At 39.3% G+C, this 20,789-nt stretch overlaps 1 protein-coding gene across 4 annotated transcripts in view; it reads left to right on the plus strand.

Annotated features, from left to right (window-relative positions):
- The window catches only part of AFG2A (AFG2 AAA ATPase homolog A), a 171,796-nt gene that overhangs the window by 75,001 nt on the left and 76,006 nt on the right, over positions 1–20,789 (plus strand). Inside the window, exon 15 of one of the 4 annotated variants that reach the window (XM_069012617.1) lies at positions 17,511–17,831. The exons of the other annotated variants lie outside the window; for them this stretch is intronic. Coding sequence (XP_068868718.1) covers positions 17,511–17,525 — 15 coding nt within the window. The 3' untranslated portion in view covers positions 17,526–17,831. Of the gene's footprint in view, positions 1–17,510; positions 17,832–20,789 lie in introns of those variants that run through there. 4 annotated transcript variants of the gene reach the window in all.

The raw sequence follows: 20,789 nt of genomic DNA on the forward strand, positions 1-20,789 counted from the left end.
CAAAACAAAAAAATTAACTAAACACGTTTCAGAAATATGAGAGAGGTCTTCTAATTTGGGCTCAGACTGGGAATATGTCTTAAATCTCAGACTACTTTGTCAATTAGGTTCAGTTGCAAAGTGAGAGCAGGCACATGCCTTTGGGAGCCAAAGAGAAATATTGATAAATAAATTGCATTGGATAGTTCTTCCATTCCCTACAAACAATGCTGTTAAAGAGGACAATGAGTGTGTTGTTTTAATGAGATTCTAATCCGTGACTGGAATAGCTTTGCATAAAACATGGAAATTTTGCTTTGTCAGAGGCCTGCAAATGGTACTGAAACTGTAATTGTGGTCAGTGCTATTGTGAGATGCAAACACTGGAAGATGTGATCTCTGCTATGAGTTTTCACATGTTCGTTTTATGTGCCTGGTGGCTCATGTATAAAAGCCTTGTCATAGCTGGAAGAGCAGGGAGCAAATGGACTTGCTAATGCTGGGGAGTCAGCCCTCAGCTGGTGTGTGAATGGCTGTGGACTCAGCAGCATATTGCACGGTCTGCTGTGTTTAGCCTGCTACTTCAGAATGAAATCTGAAGTACTTGTAGTCCTGTGTTAGTCCCGATTCTCTTTGAATTGACTAACATGATTCTTTCTGACATCCACTACCATATGTAGTCCACGTGATGTGGACTTGTCCATGGGAAGCAGCCTGCCCTGACTAAATAGTACTTAGTAAGGTCCCAGCCTTCCTGAAAAGCTTCTCCCCCTCCCATACCTTTTTTCTTTCTCTTCTTCTTCTTTCTTTTCTTTTTTTTTTTTTTAAGTAGGTTTTGTGGAAGTGAAGTATCACTGTGGTATTTCAGAACAGAATCCTCAGATCTTAAAAAAAAAAAAAAAAAGAAAAAGGCAGGGGAGTAGAGGGATGGAGGAAGAGAAAAGCTCTGCATGACAAGCCATTGTCTCCGGAAATGGAACACGCCCACTAGGTATTTTTCCATCAGGAACCATTGAATTAGTCCTCTGCATCCTGATCAGAGAGATTGTAAAAGTAGGACGCTTGCAGTGAATAGACTGGTTTTTGTCAGTAGCTTTGAAACTGCCTGTCACAGCTCGTGTGCTTTTGTGCAGTAATTTGTTTATTACTACTTCCTTCCTATGAAAACAGAATAAAAGGAGTGGCAAGCAAAATACACATTTGGATGAGATTTTGCAGTTTGAAGACTGAACTGTTTTGTAAGAATAATTCGATGGTGTGCATTTGTTCCCTTGTGCAGTGGGAACCCAGAGAGGAATAGCTGCTGGGGTGTGCTCTTCAGGAAGTGAGAAAGCAGCAGGATGCTCCATCTCTGTGGGGGACACAGTCACTACTAAAATGTGAGAGACTGCATTGAACTCAGTTCCTTGAAATACTTTGTGATACCATTAAAAAAGGGTGCTTGGCAGCACAAATTAGCTGCATCTCGTGGCTACAGCAGTGTGTTCAAAGTGTGGGTCAGCAGTCACAAGCTGCAGAGTTCCCAGGTTGTGTGACTTTCCTACCCCTGAGATAGGAGTTGCTGCCGAGAAGGAGTAATTGAATTCCGAGTGGGTGGTTCTCCTGTGCCAAACAACATAACTTGAGCCATGAAGGTGATTTACCTGAACTCATTTTACTCATAGTTTCAAAGTGCAGATTTTAACTGGGGTCAGAACTAAGCCCTGAAATGTGAATTTAGGTGAAGGATTTTAATCTTCAGGTAGACTTTGGTTGGTTCCTCTCCTTTGACTGTTGTGTCTCAGTGAGGAGTCTCACAGTGGGTTGATGGCAGGGATGGTGTGAATGAACAACCACTCATATTAGCTCAGCACGTTTAACCAAACAGCTGTGAGGGAAGGTTGCAACTTTAGTCTTCTCTTAACCACAGGTAAGAATATGTTGCTGACCCTCAACATCAGGCCCTCCCTACCCCACTTCTTGAGCTGCCTGGTTCCTGGAGGGATAGGTATGCCCATGTATTTTTATTTTAAAATCAGAAGAAAAGACATAATTCCACCTCACCTCTTCTCTAACAAAATAACTTACGTTACACACAAGTGCAGCACAGGCTTGGCTAAAAAAATTGAAAGTCCCTGTTGTTTTTTATAACTATTTGTTAGCTATTCATTTCTATTCACATAGCATGTGATGCCTGGGTTTTTTTCATGGAAGCTTGGCATAGTCAATGATGAGACCATCTTAAACTTGCAGCTCTCAGCTCCATTTAGGTGAAGAGAGCCTGGAAAGTGCGACGTGTTTTCCATACCGAGTCGTGGGTGATTAGCAGTTGGCAATGAGCTGATATGAAATGATAATGGAAGAGTGGCTGTGGTAATTGTTGTGTTGTCTGTGTCTCAGGAAGAGGTGTGTCTGCCTCTTGCCTGCAGTAAAATTGATGACATGGTCTGATAGACAAGTGCTACATAAAGACTGAGAGGAATTTATAGGCACCTGAAGGCAATACAAGCCGATGATGAAAGGCGTTCTCAATGTTAGACACTAATTCATAGTGAAGTGAAATCCTCAGAAGGGCTTTGTGTCTGCCATGCAGCTCACCAGGATGAAAGCCCACCTAAATGGCAGCAGGTTGTAATTCAAACACACTTGGGTGCCATGTTGAAGTTCACAAGCAAAAAAAAAAAAAAAGCAGAAATATTAATTAGACCTTAGCTGCAAACTTCTTGTTGCAGCTCTTTCTTAAGAATCTCTTCAACTACTCCACTTTTTACTTGTGTTGTTTTGCTGTATGCTTTTTTTCTTTTTGGTTGTCTTAAATATGTGTATTCAATGCACATCAATAAATGCTTCTGAAGTAGAGTAAAAGATCATATTTGAACCAATTGGGTTAGAATTTTACAATTGCCTCTTTTACAGCTAACGAAGCATTTTTTTCTGGGGAATTACACGTTTTCTCAGTCTTGTCATCTGTCTCCAGAGCCTGTTTATGTAGTTCATCAGGTTTCTGTGAAACAAGAATAAGGTTACACACTCAGAAGATTCAGTAGTGCTTAAGAGCAGTTTCACTTCCTAAAATATTGCTCATGATTTAAGGACTGCTGTGAACTAGTCTTATTACTTTATTTGTTTTCTTCCAGAAGATACCAGTTACCAGTGATAAGCCAAAGAATTGTTATAGCGCCAAATGCAGAGTAGAAGACTGGGGCAGTTTATGGGAACAGATTAATTACTGTTATGTCCTGTGTTGTAATCACGTTGTTATGGTCATCGTGGTCTGGCTCTGTAACAGAGGCCAGGCTTGTAGAGAAATACATGAAAGAAATGGAAGAAGTTTCAGGCATGGGTTACCATGATCTGGAGAGCAATGTGTTTGCCAGGAACCTTCTTTTTTCCCTTTGCCAGCTGATTCATAAAAGATAGTGCTTTCCTGTATCCTGTTGGAAAGAGGGTTACAAACTGCATTTTGGATGACTGTAGCAATCTGAGGTAATGAAAAATTGGTGTTGGTATTGCACTGTCCTTTCAGAACCATCGTATCAGATGCTCCGTGTACTGGTGGAAGGACGTGTTCTTTCATTTCTCAGACAATGCTGAATTTCCATGCTGAAATTCAGAGACTGCATTTTTATGTACATATAAATGCAATTACATTGTATAATTTTCATTATGCTCACCTTTTCCCCACGTACTCAACATCTGTTTGTTTTTCTGTTCATGGTCTGTATCATTACGTTTGCTTGCAAAGCAAAAAGGAGTGGAGTGGCAGAATTCTTTTAGAAACACTAGAGGTGCCAACAATAATGGTGATGATGCAAAGTTCATAAATTTTTTTATTTCAAAACTAATTTCTTTCACAGTCTTTCTTCACACTTTGTCTTCTTGTAAGTTTTAAAAAAAAAACCAAATTGGGCGATGTCATTACGTCCCGTTAAAGGAGGTCAAGTTGTACTCTAACGCCTAAAGTTATCTGAGACTCTTCTCAAATATGGCAGACAAATTCTCCATTTTCAAGGTCAAAACCAGCTAGATTCCAGTGCCTCTGGAAACTGTCTTTTTTTCCTTTTGGAGCCATCTTGCTGTTCTCTGGATGGCGTCTCCTGTTCACTCTTTCAGTTCATTCACTTGAGTTAGTCTTTACCAAACTCTGTGTGGGTTTCCCCCCCTCCGCCTCCAAATCTTTCTCAATTGTTTTTCTCTGAACCACAACTTGCCCTTTTCCACCACTAATGATGCTTTTTTTTCTGACTTGCTCCTTTTGTGAACACTGGCCTATTCAAGGCTGAATTTCTCATTGCTCCCAGCTTGACCTTTCTTCATTTTGTTGACTTCATGCTTTCAAATTTTGCCCGCTTTTCCTCCCTCTCTTTTTGTTCTTCTTCTCTTGTCTTTTCCCTGGCACTGTATTTCTCCATCTTAGTGTGTCCCGCCCTTCCTGTTCATGTCAGCTACCTCTCATTTTGTCACTTCTGGCAAAATCAATCACCTTGGTAAGGAAATTCCCAATTATATTGGATTTTCCTTTTCAATTCTTTGCTTTGTAAATGGTTTCTCTGATTCTGTCCCTTTTCCAGCATCATTTACTATCTCAGGTTTTAGAAATTGATTAGTGGCAAGAGATGTACTGAGTCAAAAGAGCTATTCTCAAAAAGTGAAAATGCATCATAAATTAAAAAATGTCTTGAAAATTATCCATGGCAACAGAATCAGGTTTTTCACATCAACATCCCTTCCTCCCTGAGCTAAAATAGGAGCTTCCACAGAGCTGCAAAACTCATGAAACTTCTGATAAATTTGTATGTCTGCTCGTTGACTGACTTCTGCTGAATTTTAGGAGGGCTGTAGCTGAACTTCTGGTCTATTAAATACCATAGAACTCACTGCAGGAAAGAAATATTATGCCCTGTGAGCAAGGGATAAAACCTTAGCTGGAGTTACTGCCAGTGCGGACACTGGATAATTCATGTGGAGATGGTATTGGCTCTGTTAGCCTTGGACATGGTGTGCTGACATGGACATGATTTCCTGGTTAAAACAGACCAACATGTGTCAGTGGTCCCAGATCTGGCAAAATAAAATTCAGAAAGTTGAAGACTGATACATGTTGGGTATGTGTTTGTTTGCTGTTGTAGTTGCTTGGTATTGGTTTTGTTTTTTAGTATCTTGTTCCAAATGTAAAGGCTTTTAGGTATTTTTCTAAGTTTTATTTTCCTCTGATTCCTTTTGCACACTCCCAATGTTTTCTTCAGTTAGTTTCTTTGTTTACTGACTCTTGTCCATTCCTCACCTCTGCACTTCTTTCCCAGATTTCCCTTTCCTGGTATTTCTTGCTTTGAACTGATGGTTGCTGTGTTATATAGGAAACCTTTCTGTTTTTTTCTGAAACTCTTCTGGTGAGTTTTTTTCTTATCCTTCTTATAATTTCTATTCTTTGACTTCTTCCTTATTTCTCCCTAGTGCTTACTAAAACAAAGTCATCGTGGTTTGAATTCACTTTATCACTGTCTTTTGACTGTTCAGATCCTTTTCTGAAATGAACAAGTGGTTTCTTCAGTAACAAAAGCAGTGATGCCACCCCGCTTCTCCTTCCCCCTCCCTGTGATACCCAGTGAATTAAAGTTACAACAAAGGGAGACAAGGAAAAGGACTTGTGACGGCACAAGTGGGCAGCATCGTTGCTTTGGTTGCCATAGCAATGAAGTTGCTCATTTTGGCATGCGAGCATCAAGAGATTTAAGTAATGACATCCATTAAAATATAGTGTGGGTTTCCTGCAAGCTGGCAGCAGGGCTGCAGGGTTATTCTCAGCTATCTGGGATTTTTTTGTCTGCTCTCTTAACCTTCCTGATTGACCTATTTGCAAAAACATTCTGTATCCACTGGCTCCTTCCAATTGGAGACAGCCCTGAGGGTAAAGTTCACTGTTTAATTCCACAAGTGCTTATGGACAATGCGTATTATAAAGGTACACAGAAGGCTGTTGTGCTTGCTCTGGAAGTGTTAATGGAACTAATGTATTTGTCAGGAGAGGAAAATACAGCTACCCCTGCACAGAGAGCAAGCACAGGCTCTCAGTGAAAGGAGAAAAAACATATAAGAAAAAGTAAATATCAGGAAAATTACATTATTAGTTACATGGATACCCTCTTGGTCTATAGGATAAATATACTTGGAGAAGAATAAAAAGACAGATTTAATTTTATCTCTTTTAAATGACGGCTAAATCCTTGCTTCAAAAAACACAGAATGAAAATCACTTTGTAAAGCACCCATTTCTTACTTACTGAATTACTTCTTACTTACTGCTACTGTAACTTTTTCAGAATTTCTCATACTTGAGATATTCAGCTATTTAAAAACCTAGTAGGAATATTATGGATGTATTCCATGGCAGAGATGATGGCTATTAATTTGTTAGGGTGACTTCTGAAATAATTTTTTTTGTTGATGAGGACATTTGCAGCTGTTTGCAGATGTACTCGAGAGTGTATCCTCTCAGAATGTGATTTTTCTTTTCTTCATGGCAATATTGCTTCTATAGATATTGAGCTGTATTTCTTTTACTTACACTCATTATTTTTGCTAACAGAGGAAGCATTTCTGGATATTGTCATGACATAATAATATTAAAGTAAGCATTTATTTTTCTAATCTAATCTACTCAGTAAGTCATGTGAATGGAAGGAGCATTTTCAGTTTGTGAATACTTCTTTGTTTTTACTTCTGTGCTTACAAGTCAGAGTATTAAATATAATAATATTTTTAATTTAAAACCCTGTTATTTTTCTGCTTGATTGTGCAGCATTTGCTGTAATTAATAAGAAAAGAAAGAAAGAAAGAAAATTGGATCCCAGCTGACTGCTGTTGTTGCTTGTAGAAATAAAAAGGTTAAAACTTCAGCTGAATGGTTGAAGAAAGTGTTGAGTTTAGACAAAGCTTATTAATTGTTCTTTAATATCATCCTGTACCAGTGAGTGTCAGGGAAAACCAACATAAGAGTTTTCATGTAAACCTGCGACCACAGCTACATAAACAAGCTCTCAGCTCCTTTGAAATCACAGGCAGCTTGAAACCATGAGCAAGTTTCCTCTGGAAATAACTAACGTTTAAACCCTTTTAAATTCCATTTGCAGTTGAGAAAATAACCTGTTATTTAGGTCATGGAACATTTTTCTCCCTTACTTTGCTTGCACCCATTGCATCAAATGAGGCTTCCCCTTCTATTAAATGTGACTTTTTACAATTGGTTTTATGCCTCATGTTTATTGTAGCTGATGGTGGGGGGCAGTGGGGACTAAACACGTTTTGTGTCTAATTGCAAGTGATTGGTTTTTCATTTTTCCTTACATGTCATTGTTTAAATTCTGCTCTTTCGACATGTTTTGTCCTAAAGCACTGCCTGTTTACAATTCAGTACTTCTATTAGCTTAAGGCCCAGCTAAGCAACTCCTGTTCTGTGTTAGTAAATGTCTTAGTTCCTGACAGATAGCTGCAGCAGGAATCTGATGGATATGACATTTACAGCATTAGAGCTGCAATGGTGAGAAATAATCTATGTCTTGTCAGCTTATGGTAGAGTCAAACTTCTCTTTTAGTGGAATGAAACAGTAGCTGTTTCCCACTGCAAGTAAGAGATAAATTTTTGATTGGTTTTATTGGGTGGGGTTTTTTTGTGATTTTTTTTTTTTAAATGTAATGGGGGGAAAAATCAACTCTTTCCCACAATCTGAATTTGTAAAATGAGATGTGATTGTTACAAAATTTTATATTAAGTGTTTGATCCATAAGCACGAGGAGATAAATATCAGTATTTCTCAGACTCAGAAGGCTAATTTTAAGTCTTTGTTTTATGCACCCAGATATTTTGGATTTACTGGGTCTCCACTGAAAACTGTGGGTGAATTTGGCCCAGAAACTACATGCTCAATCATCAAAAGTTGTGTTATCTAATGAGAAAGAAAATTTTCATGATAGATGGAATAGCCCCTGAGCTGTCCAGCGGTTCCCAAAGTAGCACATAGGAGAACTGCTGGTCTTGGCTTTCCTTTTCATTTCAAGTTAACAGGAAAAGAACAAATGTGTGGAGATAAAAGCTGTATCCTCCAAGGAAGTTCTTTGATCCTGTCGTGGCTATCTCAGTGTAACTCCTTACTAGGACGCTTGTATTCCAGGATGAAGATTCCCCTTTTTTTCTGTGTACAAAATACAAGCAGAAGAAAGTAAGGAGCATTAATCCTGGAATTCAAGTGTCCCAACAGGATTAGCATAGACAATAATGTCTCTGTAGACAGACCTGAGAGGAGAGAGTTAAAGCAATCTGTATTCTCTTAATTTTCTTTTTAAAGCTCAAAAAACTCACTGCCATGCCTGAGGCTAAGTTCAGAGTTGAGGGATGCTTCATTGTGAGTGTTTTTCTGTACCTGCCATTCATTGCCCCTTCGGTATCACAAAGAGGTGTCACACCCAAAATCTGCAGCAGGCTGTTCACCTGTCCCAGTCACAGGCGCTGCTGGGGAGGGAGTGTTTGCTCTCAGGTGGGGTAAGACGAGATCTGTGCTGCCTCACTTCCAGAGTTCGGGGTTATTTAGCATGTACAGTCATTCCCAACTTGCTTTTTTTGTTTTGCTCATCAGTGCAGATGTGTTCTTAAGGACAGAAATCACAGTGGCCTGAATAAGAAGGAAGCTGCTGACAGCTTTACTGCTCTTTTTTAATTGCTGTTATTCTCTGCTAGCAGTGTGGCTTTTCCAAAAGTAGTTCTGTGGAATTCAGTGGAATTCTGAAAATCATATCCTGAGTGTTAAAAAGGTGCTCTATTTTATTGGTAAATGTTTCTTACTTTTTTTTTCCCCTCCCAAAATTATGCTAATGGAGAATTTACTGTTGACTTTTTGAGCATTTACTACTCTGAAGTAGTCCCCACTCTGCTTCGTAGTTGACATTCTAATTTGTACACAAGTACTAGTTTTTTAGGAATACTGGATTTTTAACAGTAACAGCTTGAATTTTAAATTATTTTTCCAAACTCACATACAGGCAAAATAATATCCCTGCTTTATAAAGAATTGGCAGAATAGATCTCAATTGTCAGTCACGGGAGCATTCTGAAACCTGTGTGGCAAATTCAGTTATATTGAGGGCGTGATTTTTTCCCCAGGTTTCCATGTTTTAAGGATTCTTCTGAAGCTGATTCCATTTGTAATCCGTACACCATGTATGGAGCACTGTCCTTTATTCTTTATTACACTCTGCAGGCTGTTGATTACAGGTACCTTTTGAGTCTATCCTCTGGCATCCTGGAGCATAAACAAAGCTGCAGACACTATGTTTTCCTCTCCCAGCAGCATGATGTGTTGTGAATTAACCAAGTAGCCTTGGGTTCTACTTGAGCTTCCCCATTGTTGGAAAAGCAATTTATTCCTCTAATGAGACCGGAGATTAAGGATTGAATTAAAGGGAAAGTGTGGGTTGATACAAAAACCAGTTAATAAATAAGTTAAATTACTGGTCTTTTCAGTTTTAATAGCCAATGAGGTGTTTGCTTTCTTTTCACAGTGCTGAATTGTTGGGAGTGATTGCTTTTTTATGGTTATAACATCTAAGGAATACTGTGCCCTTAGTTTTTCATAACTGAGAAACCACTGAACTAAAAAAGTAGGCAGCTCCAGAAGTGGGAATGTGTGATTTAGGAAAGATCATGTGAAGATCCTGTGGTTTAGAAAAGATCAAGCTGTGAGGAGGAGAAACCACCCATTTTTCTAGAGTAGTATAAAAAGATTCACCGCAGGAGGGATATTTTGAAGCCATATCTAACTGTTCAGTGAGCCTCTTTAGCTAAGTTAGGCATACAGCCACATGGAAATTTAAATAGGGAAACCAAACACAGCTCCCAGATGCATCCTAGAAACAATCAGATGTTGGCTAATGGACCTTATTTCTGTCTCACTCCTGTCTACTGCGCTTATCCTTTGCCACCCTGCACTTTTTCATATCCTGAAGGGAGTTTTATCTCACGGCAGGGTGCTTTATCTTCTGTTACATGGGTGCCTACCCCTCACAGCTCCTCGGGGAACACGTGTCTTTTCCCTTCCTCTTCCCTGCCCCTCGCTCCTTAGGAGAGGGACAGTTCAGAGCCAGCTGCTCTTATCAGAAATTCACACAGTACCTGGCAGTAGAAGGGGAAAGCCTTTGAAGTTGTGTGTAGGAAGGAGAAAGGACCCTCTTGGGACTCTGGTGTGCGTTTCCTAGGCATGGCCACAGGCTCTGAAGTCATGGATAGCAGGAGGGAGCCCCTTTTAGCCCCAGGTGTGTGGGCAAGAAGTCACCCTGCAGGTGGAGGAAGCTGTGGCCCTTCTGAGCCATCTGGCACAGGGTAGGCATGCTCATGGGTTTTGCTCCTCTTAGTCCCTTGTAGGGGTACAGCAGAGAATCAGCCATGGCCCAGGCCTCCTTTGTAGTTGCAGAGGAAGTTGCTGGCTGGAGATAAGGCTTCTGAAGATCCGGCCCGAATCAGACTGGATGTCTGGCACTGGGCTGCAGCCGCGCGAGGAAGTCCTTCGTCATCAGAGTGAAATGAAACGCAGGTCAGAGACTATGGGGTCAGAAGACAAAAATTGCTAAGTTAGCTTGAAATTCCAGGTCAAAAGTTTCTCCTCCTTTCATTAAACATAGCAAAAGGCATTTCTGATTGCCAGGGATACTGATAATCTAGAGATCCAGATCCTTTTGTACTAGGCCTTGCACTGCTGCCTGTGCTCTGAAGAACTTTCTTGGGATTGAGATTGGTGCATTACAACATTATTCCCTGGGGTTTTGTGCAAGAAAATGGACATATTTTAAAGAAAAATAAAAAGTACTGAAAACCATGGTGTTGCAATTTTTTTACTCTCTTTTTAAATTATTATACCTAATAAAAAATTGCTTGGTCATATGCAGGGTGAGCAAAACCCTGTATGTTCCAGAGCCCCCAGAACCGTCCAGGAAAGGAAAGGGGGATGTTCTCCTTGAGACTATTCTCCTTCTCCCTATTTACTGTGCTCTTCTAGATTTGTCTCCCTCTCAGTGGCTTCTCTTCTTCACCTTCTGTCCTCTCCTTGCCCAGGAGCTACCTCAGGGATGTGAGCATTTGCCCTTATTGGAGTCTCAACCATTTTTTAGCCTCTTTTCCCCACTCCCCTGCAAAATTGACTTGCTGTTGGTCTGTAAACCACCACCAGATTTTGTTTGTCTCTTGAATGGTTCAGTTTACTGGTTTCAAAGATCTGAATGGCTTGGCTTTCTGAATCATGTGGCTGACATATCCTCTTCAGATTTTTGTTAGCAGTCCAAATTACAAATAATAGTAGTAAGATGCATTTGCAATCAGAGTACAGCATGTTATTTTTTGGAGCCACTCTCACTGCTGCCATTCCATCTTGTTGTGTACAACACTGTATTTTTTTCACGTTTGAATGTTTTGGTTCCATCTAAATTAAAGCATACAACAGCTTTCTCTCAGACAGTGGAGTCTTTTTTAATGATGTTTAGCCACATACATTGGTTCATCCCTTTGAATTTACCTTTCCAGTTTACCATTACCTGTCCTTGTTTGTCTGTGAAGTAACTTCTTGATGAGACTGCAACCCAGTGGCGGCTTGCCAATATTTTCTTAGTTTTTCTTGGAACATTCAGTTTAGGAAGCAGACTAATTAGCGCATAAACATTGTTTAGCAGAAGAACTCCAATTAGCACTGTTTGGCCTCAGCGATAAACAAAGTTTAGATGCACGTCAGTGTTTGTCCTAACAGTTTATAAAGTCCATTTTGTGGTCCTAGGGGACAGCACACAGCAGATACATTAAATAGTCACTGCAGTGGAGGCCATGAGAAAAAGCTTGCTGTGTCAACCTTAATAGGCTGTGCATGATACATTAGTGAGCTACTTTGGAAGCTTTCCATTAATCTTAATTATTCTGAAATACTAACTAAATCTTTACAAATATGTCTTTTTCTTGTTATTGTCTGTCTGCTACCATAGGAAAAAAAAATACGACATACTCTTCAGTCCTTGTAAACAAATGGAATTTAGGTTTTCAATGTGTATTTTTGTGTTGTCACTATATTTTTTTCCATGTTTTGTTAAAGCCTAAAACTAAGCTAGATTCTTATCAGTACAAGCTTAGGCAAGCAGCTTTTCCCCGAGAAAATAGCTATCCTCATTTTGGCATGATAAAATTAATACTGATAAATAGGTGGGATAAGCTTGGACTACCCTTATGGTAGTATTGCAGGTAGCCAAGTGTAGGAGCATGCACTTTGTGGTTCTAAGGGAGGGATGCTTGTCCAGCCATGGTGGGCTTATTTGTAAGAAACTGAAGACTAGAAGATGGTTGAAGTATCAAATAACCATTCCTCCTTCCCTGCTCCACATGCCTTAGTTGCAGTTTGGTTGGCTTTCTTTCTGGTTGTCCTGTAAATTCCTTGAACCTGTATATAAGCAGAAGAATTGGAGAGAGTGAATAACTTCATGTGCCCATCCCTTGTGTTGGGACTTTTAATTTATTGTATAGGCAACTGGCCTGGAGGTTGAATCCAGTAGTGGTATCTTTAGATCGTAGTCGGTATTAGATGACTAAAGTTAATACGAAATATTCTATGTGTACTAAAAATACTTGAACTAATTGGTGTAATCCTAACTCTGCATGAGAGAAGGATGCATGGAAGCAGCTGCTGATGTTTTGCTGGGTTAGCTCTATTTGTATTTCAGAAATTACTATAACTAGAGGATCACACAAGACAGGTCTAGTCTTAGCTGTTTAGTGGCTTCAAAATGTCTTTTTGCTCCTGACAGCAGTACACAGAGCACAGAGGCAGCCCAAAGAAAATCAGAGTTTTCTGCTGGAAATCCTTCCAACCAATTGAAAGGCATTGTTAAAATGTCTAATTCCTGTTTCATCAATCAGTTAACTGAAAAATAACAGATGCAAATAAAGGAAAACTGTTTCCTTTCTCCTTTAGACAATGAGACAGATCCAAAACTTCTAGACAGCCATGCAAGGGTGTCTGTTCTTCACTCCAGGGTGCTGGATTGCGTGTATGTTACTTGTCATTAAACAGTGCAGGATGTGGAGCTGCCCTTTCTCTCAGCCCTGGGTGGTTAACTGAGAGAGTGAAATTGTCCACTCACCAGGGGAGGGAGGAAGCTAACCCTAACACTTAACTATTTATTGTACTTCACTGTCACCCATGCTCTGCTGTTGCAGCTTCCTTGTGTATGGAGTCAGTGGATGGCATCCTTGATAGTCCAGCTGCAAAAGAATCACGTTCCTCAAATTGAATTTGTTGCAGGTTTTTATAACAGTTGGAGAAAATCCTTCCTCCAAAAATAAACATCAGAATTTAATGTTGTTGCTGTAGAGGATGGGATGTGATTGGTGACATGGTTTAAGTTACTTGTTAGCTTTAACTAAACACATTCACATTTTCTGTTATTTTTTTCCCTTTTATGAGTATTTTACTCTAATATATTTTCTAAGTTACTGCATCTCCTCATTCCCTCATGCTCTTCCATTGTCTCCCTCTTTCCCTTTCTCTTCCTCTCATTGCTTCTTCACCGACAGGCCAGATTTTGATTTAACAGTTTTGTGGTTGATACTTTACTCAAACACTTGAGGAATTATCAAGTGAATGGTGCCAAGGGCCTTTAGAAAGATTTCCTCCTCGGAAGTTTTTTTGTCTCCTACAAATAGATTCAATAAATTAACTAACATTAATTAGAAAATAATAGACTCTTCCTACTTCCCATCATATGAAGATAACGTCAGAGGAGTAGCCATGTACCATTTAAAATTCTTTATTTAGTGTATAGTAGTTGAGTCCTCTCTGACCTTGGCACATTTAAAAAGAAGTCTTTCTTTATATACCATGTGAAAAGGTGCACAGAAATTAATTTCATTTCAGATGTACAAATTTCCTAATTATTCCCATTTGCAAACTTAGTTCTCACTTGCAGGGAACAGATAAAGGGTGTCTCATTAACTTCCAATTTGGTCAAAGTTTTTGTTTGTGTTGGGGGTTTTTTGGTTTCTTTCTTTTTCTTTCAATTTACAAGGGACTGCTCTTGGGAAATATTGCAAAGACCAGGTTAAAAATGAGCTGTGATAAAAAAGGTCCCATAAAAGATAGGAACTGATTGATGGCAAGGTAAGTTGATAAAGATTGGTCTCACATAAGAAAGTAAATTATTAACTGCTTGATTTTTCTGGAGCTCTACTGTTCCCTTGGGCCTTGGAAATTTTCTTGGGATTCTAATACAAAATACACCCCTGATTTAATTCCAGCACATGCCAGGTTGGTGTTGTGTACTTCTCCTGCAGGTTTTAAAGAGATTGCAGGTGTTTTGTTTTTTGTTACGCTTGCAATCTGAACTGTGGAGCTGCATTCTGGAATATACCTTTGTGAAAAAATAAACGTGTGTAGCAGAAAAAATACAAGCCATTAGTGGAAAGCCTGTGAGTAGTACCTAAAAATACAGATGATTCTCTCCACTAAAATATCTCAGGAGCTTACATTCGTACAGTCATGGATGGTGTTTATGCATCTAAGAAACAGGTGAAGCAGTGAGCAGCTGTGGCAGTGCAGGCTAAACCGTATGGGAAACTCAGAGTGAACTAAGAATTACACCCAAGTTTCTTCAAGTCCAGTAACCAGTTTTGCTTAAAGTACTCTTTTATACTTTTTCCCCCTCCCTGTTGGATTTTTTTAAAAAGTCAGCTATAGAACAGGGCTCTAGTGAATTGATAACAACTCATTTCCTTTGCGATCACCAGGAAATACACTGAGCAATTAAGGGTGGCTGGATGGGAAAAGGGCTTTCATTTCACTGAGATACAAAAGTTCCCAGGCTTTCCTGGCTTTTCAGCAGCCTTCCAGGTGGTCTGACTTGGAGCTAAGTCCCCCATGTTCCGATGTCCATAGTAGCAGCAAATTTGAGGAAATAGGACTGATGGCTTGAAGGATTTTTTTTCTCTGTGTTTCATTTTTTAACAGCTCTTGTACAAATCTCAGCTTCTATTTCCTACCTGTTTCTTTATTATCTAGATAAAGAGCAAAGAACTTCCACCAACAGCCTACAGATTCACAGAGAGTAGTTCCTTGTTAAGAAGGAATATCTCCCAGTAATCCTTGAATTCTCAATCTCTGTAAAGATTAACAAGTATGGTGCTGTTTTAAGAGAGGGTGACCATCTGCTGATCCTGTTTTGCATAGAGATCCTCACTGGCTGTTTTTCTTTCAAATGTTGACCTAAAAATGTAACATTTCCCCACAATGTGAGCTCCATGTGACAGCAAGTTGTAGCTTGTTGAAATGCACTATGCCCACTAGTGTAAAATGAGAGTATCAGTATTTCATGTAGAAACATGACTTGGCTTGAAATTGATACAACAGATTTACAAGATAAAAAACGTGAAAATTCCTGCAAGTCCTAACAAAATACTCTCTTTAAGTAATGCACACTAAGTAAATATTATTGTTTATTGGAAACCCTTTCCGTATTAGAGTCTATTTTTGCTGTTTACTTCTCTAGGATCTGAATAACAAAGCCAATAGTATTTTCTAGGAGACAAAAAAAATAAAATCTGAGTTTTGTATCTCTTTTAAAAATCCAGAGTTTCTTTTTTCATCGCTGATTTATTCAAACTGAAAAAAAACGGAATTACAGACATATCCATATCTGATAATGTGGCCTGAACTTCTGGTCCCTTGCCTCTGTGGTTGAAAATTCACTATCTGCTATTGAAAGAGATCTTGCAGTCATAATAGATGCCAAATTTACTGAGCTTTTTTGTTCACTTGCTGATAATACTCTGGATTTATTTATTTATTGTTGAGGGGTTTGTGTGTGTGGTTGTGTGCACGTGTGGATTATCTCAATGTTGTGTCCTTTCCCTCCCTTATTTTAATGTTCATGCCATGGCAGTGTTTTCACCACAATTTGGAATTCTGTTTGAAGTCCCTAACCAAATACCACTGTTCTAAATGTTAATTCTCTTCTGAACAGCGGTAGAGTTCCTGTGTCCTTCCTCTCCGAGGCTCTTAAGTACACTGTGATCTGTAAGACTCATCACAGGATTAAGGAACAAGAAGTGCTAATCTGGGTTTTACCCCTTCCTGGCTCTGTAGTTTAGGCTGTCTGTAAAAGGAGAGAGCTGACCTGAGTTTCTCAGAGGTGTGGGGTGAGGATTAACTGCAGACACAAATTGTTGCATGGGTTCCTGGGAATGTTTCACCAAGATTTTCAAGTCATGTAAGGTGGTGCAGTTCATCTGAACTAAGCAGAAACTTGCATATTGCTACAAAAAATATGTAATTGTTTGAGGGAAATAGATTTGAAATGTTTTTAGCCCTGTAAAATGCACAGAAACAATTTCACTTGTATCTCTCTGCTCAAAATACATACAAGATTTTAAGATTTGCCTGCACCTGTTTTTGCCATCCAATCCAATTAGGATTTTCTTTCTAAAAGGGAGCAGTGCCGTTTGTTACCTGGAATTGTAAAAACAGAGATTGGTGCCTTATTCTCTATCAGCAAAATGTGTCATCAGCCTTCAGCATAGAGTTTTGAATGCAGTTCCCAGGAGGCCTCAACTACGTGAGACATCCAAAGGCTCTGATGCCATCAGCTGGAAATCCTGGCCCAGAAAAATGTTTGTGTATTTTAATTTTCCACCTCAGTTTTCAGTAGGTACTCCAGTTTACAATATTATTTGTTAGCTGGAGCCAAGTGCAGGAAAATACGACCGCTGTGGAAACCTCTGTAGCTTTTGTGGAGGTTTGATAGCATTGGACACAGACAAAACTGTACTCCCAAAGTAGTGTTAATATCATTGAAACACCTGAATTTTGTATAATCTCCTATTTTAGAGAGCAAAAGAGAGAGAGGGTGCTCTATACATGCGCACATAATAAATGTCAGTCTGGTTTATTCCTTCTGAATTAATGTATGTAGGACTGGAACTTCTGTAAAAGGCATTAGCAGGGTGAATATTCTTGCCAATGCCACATTTGTGTGATTGATGAATGATGTCTCGGTCATGAAGCCCTTGAGGAACAGAGTGCAAATAGCAGAATCTTTTTTTTTTTTAATACTTACTCTTTCAGAGATTTTACAGGTAAATCTTTGAATAGAGTAGAATTTTTAAAGTGTTGTCTTTTGACCACAGTGTACAGGGTGCTACATTTCCTTCTCATGAGTTCCTGTTTGGGACAGACAAAGCAGATGTTTGTCTTGGAAGCAGGCTTTATTTGGCGTGGTGGCAGGAAGCACTGAGAGATTTGCTATTGACATTTAATCCCTGATGTTTCTGTAGATTGAAAGAACATTTTTTTTCTTTATTTCTCTTTTTTTCCTTTTTTGTTGCTTGCTTGAATCTATGTAAAATGAACTGAACTCATAATACATATTTGGCAAGGGAGCTGGAAACACTGTATTCTGTTTCTTATAATCTTGACAGTCTTACTCATAAATCCCAGTCCCCCGATTCCTCTGATCACAGTGAGATTTTTTTTTTTTTGCAGGTGTTTAAAACGTGAAATTAGATGTTTCCCCCAAAGCTGTATGTCTGATCTCCATCACTGCAGCAATCTGACTCAAGGGCCTGTCCTCCAAGTCATTCTGGCTTAGGGAAGTTTCTTCCTGCATCTGGCCCATGCTTTGTGTTAATCTGTATTAATCTGCATTAATATGTATTAATATGTATTAATATTAATCTGTTTTAAAATTAGGAGGAAAAAAGGAGGGGGGAAAGCAGCTGAGAAGATAACTGGGCTGTGAAGGCAACCAAGCTGATTTGCATGAAAATACTGGAATGAAGTACTGTTTTAATAAATTCCAATGGTTTTTCTGTAAAACCTCCAGGATGTTTCACACATAAAGTTGTACTGTAGAGATTTTTTCGCTGCAAAAATCTTAGGTGTTAGAAAAAGAACTTCAGCTGTTTTTCTGTTATTTGCATTTTCACACAACGGATTTTTTCTTTTCTGGGTAATAATCTTGGTTTGTGGAGGCCACGAAACTGCCCCTCTGTTTTGTCTCACCTGGGGTTCAGGCTGTGATGGACCGAGCATTCCTGTGCAGTGCTGGAAGCAATGAAGTGATGCTCTGGGCATTTATGTGCAGCAGATTTGAATCCTGCAAAAGTAAAGTTACTGGGGAGAAAAGCAAACCCATTGAAAGATTCAGCTAGTGAACTTCATCTTGGGTCAATACCTGGAATACTTCATTTTTAGCAGACTGGATTGAGGTGGTTTGGGCTTTAGAGCTGCTTCAGCTTGAACTATGTCTCAGATGGGAATACGTGAGGGCTGCTTCTATTGTAATAGGAATGCTTTGGAACCAGAATATAACTCCTGCTATTAGGCAGTCAACAAAAATTTTAAATGCTTTTTGTTCTTAGGGGTATTTTTATAAAATCTTAACAACCCGTGGTTTCCCGTTTAATTTGAATATAGCTTAATTCACCAGCTTGCCTTTCAAGATGGTCCTGGATTTACCACCTGAGCCACAACTTCCTTAATGTCATGCCAGAGTAGTTTTAAGGGAAGGATATATTCAAATAATGTGGAAAATGTGTCCAGGAGAATGAGTGTGTGATAGCTCTCGGGTTACAGAGTGCAGCGGAGTCTGCAGGAGAGGGACATGTATTACCCATTAACACTTTACAGAAATGAGTCCTGCAAAAATAGTTACTGACTGGAAAGAGGGAAAAAAGAAGGCTAATTATTTTTCCTCACTAGTTCTATGTTTCACCCATTCCTGCTGATTCTTCAAATGTGGGTACTCTGTTTTAAAGAAGAGTTTATCTGTGTAATTATGCAGTTCTATTATTATATAGCGACTGTGTAGTTACCACCAGTCATTAAAGTAGTTCTTCCACACCAGTTGTAGCCATCCTTGGGTGGCACTGAAAAACAGAGTGGTTTTTAACAGCTGTTTTAAGAAATAAAAGAAATGGTGAAGCCACCAAGCATAGAGGGAAGAAGCACTGGGAGTGTGAAATGGTCTTCTTTAGAGCACAAGGGTTCATGCAGTAAGAAATGTAAGGAATCGAAACATTGTAAAGGCCTGAAACAAGATGCTCCTCCTGCCCTCCCACAACTGGAGTATTTTTTATTTTGTGCTTTAGTCCCAGGTCTTGTTTTTGTTTAGGTAATCTTTATATCAGGTTGCAGGTTATGTTCCTGTGCATAGATTTTCCTAATACTGACAGCCAGAAATGGTTTCCAATCCACTTTTTAGAAGTTTTCTAGGCTACCTATGAATTAAATGAAACTGCTTCAGGTCCAATAAATTTACTCATTAATGGTGTCAGCATTAGGTTTTGGAGCTTTCTGGGTTTCGATTATTCCCACTGTAGTCTCTAGACTGTGGACTCTCACCAGGCCTTTCTGTGCACACAGAGCTGCCAAAAAATCAAATAGGAAAGAATTACATGACTCAAGTTGTTGCATTGTTTGCGTTGCTGGAAGCTGCCTGTGGGGAAAAAAAAATATTGAAGGCAGAAAACTCTCTTCCATTCCTCAACCAAAAAATGGCTGTGCCAGCATAGAGAACTTCCCTGTCCTTAAGGAATGAGGTTGTCCATTTTTTTCCCCACTGCTGATCAGCTGTGCTAGAACTGCCCACACATACCCTGGGTATTTGCCTGTGGCTGGTTTAGTGGGAAGAGGTCTCAGCAGCTCCAGCAACCCAATGCCCTCTGCAAAGAGTACATATCACTTGGCACAGACATGGCTGTTGATCCCCAGAGCAATTGGGATTGGCCTGGGAGTCTCTGGGAGTGGGGAACATGTGCAGGAGGTGGTGATGTCTAATGGGTGAGGCCTGGTGAGAAAGGGTGGAAATTTGGGTTTTTTTTCTATTGCTCCAGTTGTTTCTGATAGGAAGGTTTTGTGGTAGAATGACTTCAGGGCTCATGTCTGGGAGCTAAAGGATGGCAAGGATAAATTTGAAGTAAATTTAAATTATTGTAATCTGATTTTTATTTTAATTTCCTTTTTTCCCATAGTTTAATAAGTTAGCATGCTCTGATATTTTTATCTACAGCCTTAGCACAAATAGTAATCGTTGCCAATCCCTATAATTACTATTTTGTGATCCTTTGGGAGCCTGCTGTACCAAGGCATTCTCTTCCCGTTGCTTCAGCACCTGGAAATTCAGGCTCCAATGATATTTTCCAGCAGATGTGACTCTCAGGGCTTGTTTATTTTTAGCTGGGGATTGTGCACCTTGATCTCGGTGGGAAGCTTCCTGTCCTCATTGTCTTTTACAGCCGGTTGTAAAGGCAAGTGGCTTATAATGACCTACCCTTACTTCCCCTCGCTGCTTCCAAAAGACACAGGAATGTCATCATCACGTTATAATTTACTCAGGGACTTTCCGATGAGGACCTCACAGGTTTAACCTTTCCAAAAGCTGTGTTTGTTTAAGAGGGTAATAGTGTTGGTAGCTTAAATGTTGAGGCTAAGAAGTTACCAGATTGTGTTTGATAAGTTCATTGATCTTTGTCCACAGCACAGTTTTTATTTTGTGGCAAGTGGATCTGTGTTTTTCAGTGATAGACATATTTTGATCACCTGATTCCATTATAATGAAATTTCTGAGGAAAAATATTTTTATTTTTAATGTTACGTATCTACCTTCTCTTAAATGACTTTTAAATAATGGAGAAGAGAACATACAGGAATAGTTTATATTTCTCCATATGTTTCTTAAAAACTTATTTTAGGACATCCTAAAACTTTAAGCCTTGTGTGTGTGTGTGCTCCTGCGCATAGGTACCTGTGTATACATTGTCT

Source organism: Aphelocoma coerulescens, chromosome 4 (assembly GCF_041296385.1).
Source record: "Aphelocoma coerulescens isolate FSJ_1873_10779 chromosome 4, UR_Acoe_1.0, whole genome shotgun sequence".
NCBI classification, from domain to species: Eukaryota; Metazoa; Chordata; class Aves; order Passeriformes; family Corvidae; genus Aphelocoma; species Aphelocoma coerulescens.